Here is a 7,016-nt window from a genome sequence, read left to right as displayed (position 1 = left end):
TTTTAGTCATGTTAATTTAAAATATTTTTTATTTTTTTGTCTTTTTATTCTAATGAATAGTGTTCATATTAATTTAATTTTTTATTTTATATTTATTCTTTCTTAAATTAATTAATTTTTAATTATATATAATTATTAAAATAAACATTAAACTTTGTTAAATATCTATAAATTAAAAAAAATAAGCAAAAAACTTTTACTAATCATAATATTTTTTGTTATTGATAATTATATGACATCTATTAATATTAATATATTTTAATATATATTTAAATAATATAATAGATACTATTTAATTAATAAATAAAAAAATAAATTAATTTAATATAAAAAAATTATTATAAAAAAATTAAATTTTATATAATTATTTTATTATAACCGAATTTATCGATTCAACTTATAACCCATAAGTTGAATTAATAATCTATTGATTCAGTAGACTGGGTCTATTATCGGTTCGATTTTGATAACTATGTTTGCCAACCCCCACCCCCAAATGCCCTAATCTGATCCGCAGTGACCCACCCCTGCCCTCAAGCCTCAACGTCTCTCCTTTGGGGTCTCTTTCTCGCCATTCTCTCCCTCAAGCTCTCTCACCTCTCTACGCCACTCTCGTCTCCGGTGTGTCACTTCTCTCTCGGTCTGGCACTCACCGTTTTGGAATCAAGCTCGTCAGCGCTCTGTCCTCACCGTCTCAAGCTGAGTCACCGCCTTCCTGGGCTCGCTTCGCGGGCGGGAGAACCAGACGGAACCACACGGAACCCAGTCGCGCGCCTTCGCCTACGCTCGCCGTCACCAGAAGCAGAGGCAGCAGGTCCCGGTGGGCTGGTCTTCGTTCGTCTTCTTGCTTGGAGCCTCGCCGTCAGCTTCCTTGGCGCAACCCGATTTGGTGAGTTCCAACAAATTCCCCCTTTCTTTCTGTTTCAATTTCGATGCTGTAATTCATAACTGCAGTTTGATTTTGTTACTGAAAGTTAAATTTGTTGCTGAAAGTTGAATGTGTTGCTGCAATTTATTCCTGATTATCACTGAACGTTGAATTTGTTGTCTTGCTGAAATAATCACTTAACTTCAATTTATTCATTGCTGAATGAATTTGTTTCTGATTGAACGTTGAGTTTGTTGATGTAATAAACACTCACTTGAATTTGTTTGTTACTGAAAATCAGCACTGAGTTAAAATTGTTATTAATTATCATTACGATTGAAGCTATTGTTGTCTTGGTGAAATAATTACTTGGCCAAATTTTATGCTGATGTCTGTAAATCATCTTTTGAGCTAAATCTTTTGTTGCTGAAAATTATTATAGTTGAATTTGTTGTTGAAAATGGGGTTCATGTTCTCTGCAACTCAGAATAAAATTATTCAGTTAAATTGTTGTTTCCATGCTTTCTGTTTGTATTATTATGAATTATTCTTGGTATTGATTTGTGAAAAATACACAAATGAAGATATAGATGCAAATTAAAATGAAGGAAATGTCGGTCAAGCTTCAAATTTGTCCTATGAAGATATAGATGTCAATTTTCAGATTATTTTTTGGATTTGATTTACTGATTGTGTGATTTTTCGCCCTCTCTTGTTCATTTAAATTTAGAAAGTATTTTGTACTAGTGATTAGTTTATTATCTCTTTTTGCATAATTAGTTATGTCTAAGAATTGATACTTGATTGTTATTAATATGTTTGTGAAGACATCATTTTAAGTTTCAACTTTTGATGTTAATTTTATTTTTATAATTTTATATTTTTATTTAATTATGACCGGGTCAACCGAATGAATCAATGACCCACCAGTTGAACCTGTAACCCACTGACCCGGTGACCCGGGTGTGTGACCGGGTAAATTACTGGTTCGATTTTGATAACTATGGGTTAAACTACTAATCTACATTCCCTGATCCAGCACTTTGAGTGAGTTGATTATCCATTCGATTTTGATAAGTATGAGAAGGAAAAGGATCACACTTGTGCCTTAACTTACCAGCTAGCAAGGGTTAAGTCAGCTGGTAAATACTAACTACCTTTTGAGTATTCTTCATTTCTTCCTTCCTTCCAGAATTTGAGAGGAGTCACCAACATTTGATTCCATTTGATTCACCCTTCATAAACCCTAATTTTCAACCAAGCAACGTTCCACCTAGTTTTCTTTCTTTTTCCCTTTCAGCGTTCTCTTCTAACCTTGCTTTTATCAAATTCTAGGGTTTATCACACAGAATTTGATGATCTGATTCATGTTTCTCTCCCCTAACCCTACGCTTTACTAACCGTGCTTTTATAAGATTCTATTTGAATCATCGTTACGTTGAAGAAACCATGTAATTTGGCTTTCAATATCTTTTCCCGTTAAAATAATTGTTCGATTGGTTGTTTATTATATATCCATACTAATTATGAGTGGGATCATGCCATGTTTAATCACTGTATTTTGTGTAGATTGTGTAACAAAGAAAATTTCTTGGCTTTGATGGTTATGCCTGTGATTTTGGTAATTTAACCTAAAGCATTAGTTCGAATTGTGGGGAAGTTTTGTTTGTATCATCTTTGTGAAGCTTTGAGTAAGTTTATTTATTAAATGTAATTGTATGTTTGTTCGTGCTTCCAGTTTCTTGAGTTTATTGGTGTTGATGTATTAGTTGCATTGGAGATTTGGAAGATTATTATGATTTGGGCAGTGATGATTGAATATGGAACACTTATTTTGATGCTGTCACTGTGAAGCTTGTTGCCAGTAATGGTATTAATTCAACTAACGCGTTAGTTATTTGTCCAGATCAGGGCAGTCTATTTGGTAGGGCTACGACTTACATTTCGAAGAGTTGGTTTCATGTCTGAATACGACGCACAGCTTCCTACTACCGTTGGTAAGAGATTGAAGTTCTATTTTAACTTTCTCTTTTGGGTCTGCATACTCTATCTTCCATTTGTTTTGTTATAAATCTAACAGGTCGGGTATTACATTGATATTTGTTGGAGTTGAAAATTTTGATATGAAGATATAATTTATACTGGTTATTTGTTTTTTAGATGAATGGAACTCTTTTTCTTCACAAACATTCTTTTTCTTCTTGAGCATCCATACTTTCATTTTCCCCCTTTTGGACATGTATATACTAATTCTGAAGTATTAACTCTTTCTAATTCTCTCCTTTGTTTCTATTGTAGTTGCTGATATTCTATTGTGGAAGCGATGGCAACTTTCCGTGGGTGTCATTGTTGTTGCAACAATTGCCTGGTTCCTGGTTGATTGGACCAGTTTACCCTTTTTAACCATTTGTTCAGATGTCTTGCTGATTTTGATTGTACTCTTGTTTCTGCGTGCTAACTATGCGGCCCTTAGAAATAAGTATGATCAGTAATCCTTGTTCTGCAATACATGCTTTTCATCATTTTAAAGTGAGCATGATCATTGCCTGTCTTATTTTATTTTAATTTTTAACTGCAGACAACCACCAACATTACCAGAGCTAGTAGTGTCAGAGGAGATGGTCAATAATGTAGCAGCTTCATTCCGGGTCAAGATCAACAATTTGCTCCTTATAGCACATGATATCACTATTGGAAAGGATTTCAGAATTTTTTTTAAGGTTAGCTTTGTTTTAGCACATGATATCACTATTGGAAAGGATGTCAGAAGTATTTTTAAGGTTAGCTTTGTTTTAGGTGTACAATTTAGGGATTGTGGCTGGGGAGCCGTGATATGAGCAGTTAGCAATTGATATCACCTACCTTTCTACTTCAACCTTGTTCATGGCCTACTTGTGTCTTACACTTTTCTACTTTGCTTTAGTTAGTAATACAATTTTTTGCATCTAGATATTGGATTTTGTAGATATCAATTTGTGTACATAACTTGATGAATAATGAGCAGAGGTGATTCAGTGTTTATTGTTTACTTGACAGGTGGTGGGTTCTTTGTGGCTTTTGTCTGTCATTGGAAGCATATTCTCTTTCTTCACACTGGCATATGTTGGTATGGTTGCATATTAAGTCTTTTTATCAATTTCATTCTGTGACTTCTCAGTTTGAGATGCTCCATTTTCTTCAATGTATTATAAATTTTGTACTAAATAATATTTAGGTGTTTCACTTGAACTTCTTTTGCCATTCCTTTCACTGCATTCTCTTGTCTTGTTTCTGGTGTGAGGTCAAGGTGGATTCGTGTCCATTCATTTGCAACCTAATTATTCTCAAACTTCCATTGCATTTTCATGGTTTCCATTAATGCACACACGTTTATGTATTTTCAAACTAGGTTTCATGTCATGTCATTGATCCTATTTGACTTGATGCTTTTTGTTTGGTGCTGTATAGAGTCATTTTGACATTTAAATATGAACACCCTTTGTATCTAACTCTATTTACATTTCTTCCTCTTTTATTGTGACAGGAACCCTCTTGATGTTTACTGTCCCGGTGTTGTATAGCAAGTACGGAAATTATGTAGATAAATGTTGTGGAATGATAAATCACCAGTTTTCAAAACATTACAGAATTGTAGATGAGAATGTTTTCAATAGATTGCCCCATAACATACCCAAGGACAAAGAGTCTTGATTTCCAGGATCCTTCAATTTACGCTCTTTTGGAATCTTGCCACAACGTTGCCTTGTAAGTATGAAACATCTTTATAATGTAGATGTTGTTCTTGAATCAATTGAGTGGCATCTGTTTCAGGCTTCTAAATTGAGAATTTGTTTACGAGCTTGTGTGAGACATAGTTTGAGGGATTTGTGAGCTGGATATTTATCATCAGCTGTTGAAAAAAGATAAAATAAAATTACCCAAGTTGTACTGATGACAAAAAAAGGGAAAGAAAGAGGCAGCAATTGGCAAAGCTGAATATATTCTAAATTATAATTAGCCTTTTTCTTTCTTCTTTCTTTCTTTCAATTAATACTAGAATGTGATAGTTTTATGGTGGTTGTGTCTCATTGTTTTCTTCACATGACGTGCTCTCTGTTGAACTGGATTTTAGTTTCAGAGATACAGAAAGAAAAGAATAAAGAAACAGGTATATAGGTCATTGGTATATAATTAGTAATCAGATTACTGAAATCTAATTAAGGGAGAAAGGGATCTTTCAGGGAGAACTCTCTCTAACCTAATACTCAGACTCTTTATTCTTGACCTTATATTATAAAGAACTAAAAATACTTGTGATTTGGGTTCCTAATGGCTCATGTGGTACATTTCCCTAATGAATACTCGTCTTTATTATCATGGGCTTCTCGTAGATTCACATAAACGTGTTTAATTAAGTTCAGCTTTTAAATTAGTCCTTCATGGGAAGAGAGTTTAAACATCTAGATAATTTTCTCAAGGGTAGTAGGTAAAAATTCATCTTGTTCAAAAGATAAAAGTTGTGTACTGGGCTTTTGTTAATTATTAATTAGAAGTGTATGTTTCGTTTAAGTATGTAAAATGCTGCTTGAGGGTAACAAATATGTATTGGGACTTCATTTTTAATTAATAAAACTCAGAACAAATATGAAATAATAGTTCTTACAAACCGCCCAAAAAATATCTCTATGAAAAGATCAATACTAGCTAGGTGTGTACTACTGTGTTGAAGGCATTTTTTTCTATACTTGATGAAAGTAGGTGGCTGAAACTGCTTGTAGATGCGTGGCTTATATGCTGGGAGAATTGGGGGTAATTACTGAATCGAAGACTATCAGCTTGTCATTTCCGGTGTTATAATTAGCAGAAGTTAATGTTAATGTTTATGATTGTGATTCGTCGGCCATTTTTGGTGGGCCTAATCTTTTGTACAATGTGATTATGGGTTTCATTTTTTCCTTTCAAAGCCAAAAATAGAAGTGTTACGGATTGTTTTTGTCATCCAAAAAAGAGGATTATGAATAGCAAAAAATAAAACAAAGAAAAATCTGTTGCTGCTGAAAAACAAAATAGAAAAAACCATTCGTTGTCCCAAAAAATAACCATGATGATGGAAATTAGGCAATTGATAAAATCAATTATGAATTACGATTCAAATTACGCTATTCGGTTTAAAATTATTACGTCGTGTTTAGAGTAATAAAATTAAATTAGCGTGGATGAATTTAGTGGTGTAAGGTTTAGGGTATAGGCTTGAGTTGTTTAGTGGTTTAAGGTTTTGGGTTAAATTCATTACTTAGGGTTTGCGGTATAAGAATTAGAGGTTGGGATATATGATTGGAATTTGGATTTAGGGTTTAGGGTGAATGATCAAGGGTTTGCGGGATTTGTGTTTAGTGTTTAGAAATAGCAATTTAGGATTTAGAGAAGGAAATCACGACGATGGATTAATCATCACGCTTGATATAATTCAGAAACTCATTATATATATCATGAAACTTTGGCAATGCTTAAAAATTTTTGTTGAATTTAAAATCTGTTTGTTTTAGTATTTGAGAATGCTTTTAATTTTGAAAAATAAAAATAAAAATATTGTTAAAATATAAAATAATGTGGTCTTATTAATTTTTGTGACATTTTATAAGTGTTGCTTAAATTGTATATTACTGGAAGTTATTACAAGTTATATATTTTTTAAGAATGAATTTGATTTTTCTAAATTTTAGATTTTCACTTTAAAAGGTAAAGTGTGATCTCTCACTCTTGAATATTTTTTCTCTTATATTTTTTCTTGATCTCATTTATGAAATAAATAGTATTACAATTTACCTTCTAAAGTAAAATTCAAATTTAGAAGATCTAAATCTTTTAAGAATATAATCTCTAAATTATTTGTAAGAATATTCTCTTGTTATTGTTGAAGGTAATCGAATTTTTTTTGTACTTTTTAAATTAAAATATTCATAGTTGGTGTTATTAATAAATATATTAAGATGTTAATTTGATATTATTGTTATTGGTGATGCTAATAAGAAAATTATTTTTTGCAGATAATAATTAAATTATTCTGGTTTGTTTAATATTATGGTTTTGTAGCTAATAATAATAATAAAAAAAAATTATTCTGGTCTGTTTAGTGTTGTGTTGGTTTGTGTGTGGTTTTGTAAAGGTA

The 7,016-nt window shown here is 32.1% G+C and overlaps 1 protein-coding gene across 4 annotated transcripts; it reads left to right on the top strand.

Moving 5' to 3' along the window:
* Nucleotides 1-385: 385 nt before the first annotated feature.
* Nucleotides 386-5,810, top strand: LOC107609950 (Reticulon family protein). Of its 4 annotated transcripts, none has more exons than XR_015892282.1 (7): nucleotides 386-889; nucleotides 2,775-2,865; nucleotides 3,167-3,347; nucleotides 3,447-3,588; nucleotides 3,905-3,974; nucleotides 4,392-4,612; nucleotides 5,626-5,810. XR_015892282.1 is itself a non-coding variant. In XM_016312015.3 (6 exons), the coding sequence occupies exons 2-6, from the start codon at nucleotides 2,829-2,831 to the stop codon at nucleotides 4,556-4,558; spliced, it is 597 nt and encodes a 198-aa protein (XP_016167501.1). In that variant the 5' UTR covers nucleotides 386-889; nucleotides 2,775-2,828; the 3' UTR covers nucleotides 4,559-4,919. The 4 variants fall into 4 exon arrangements, 1 of the variants encoding a protein (XP_016167501.1); XR_001613334.3 differs by having other exon boundaries at nucleotides 5,606-5,810; XR_015892283.1 differs by having other exon boundaries at nucleotides 5,603-5,810.
* The last annotated feature ends 1,206 nt before the right edge of the window (nucleotides 5,811-7,016 follow it).

This window comes from Arachis ipaensis, chromosome B7 (assembly GCF_059453495.1).
Source record: "Arachis ipaensis isolate K30076 ecotype BB chromosome B7, ASM5945349v1, whole genome shotgun sequence".
Lineage (NCBI taxonomy): Eukaryota > Viridiplantae > Streptophyta > Magnoliopsida > Fabales > Fabaceae > Arachis > Arachis ipaensis.
The sequence above is the reverse complement of the archived record's forward strand: the minus strand, read 5'-3'. Positions and strand labels throughout refer to the sequence as shown.

Excerpts from the sequence above, each read along its gene's own strand:
- LOC107609950 (XM_016312015.3), top strand. The coding sequence starts at position 2,829 with ATGTCTGAATACGACGCACAGCTTCCTACTACCGTTG. Across the intron at positions 3,589-3,904 it reads ATTTCAGAATTTTTTTTAAG|GTGGTGGGTTCTTTGTGGCT; the intron begins GTTAGCTTTGTT and ends TTTACTTGACAG. Across the intron at positions 3,975-4,391 it reads CTTCACACTGGCATATGTTG|GAACCCTCTTGATGTTTACT; the intron begins GTATGGTTGCAT and ends TTATTGTGACAG.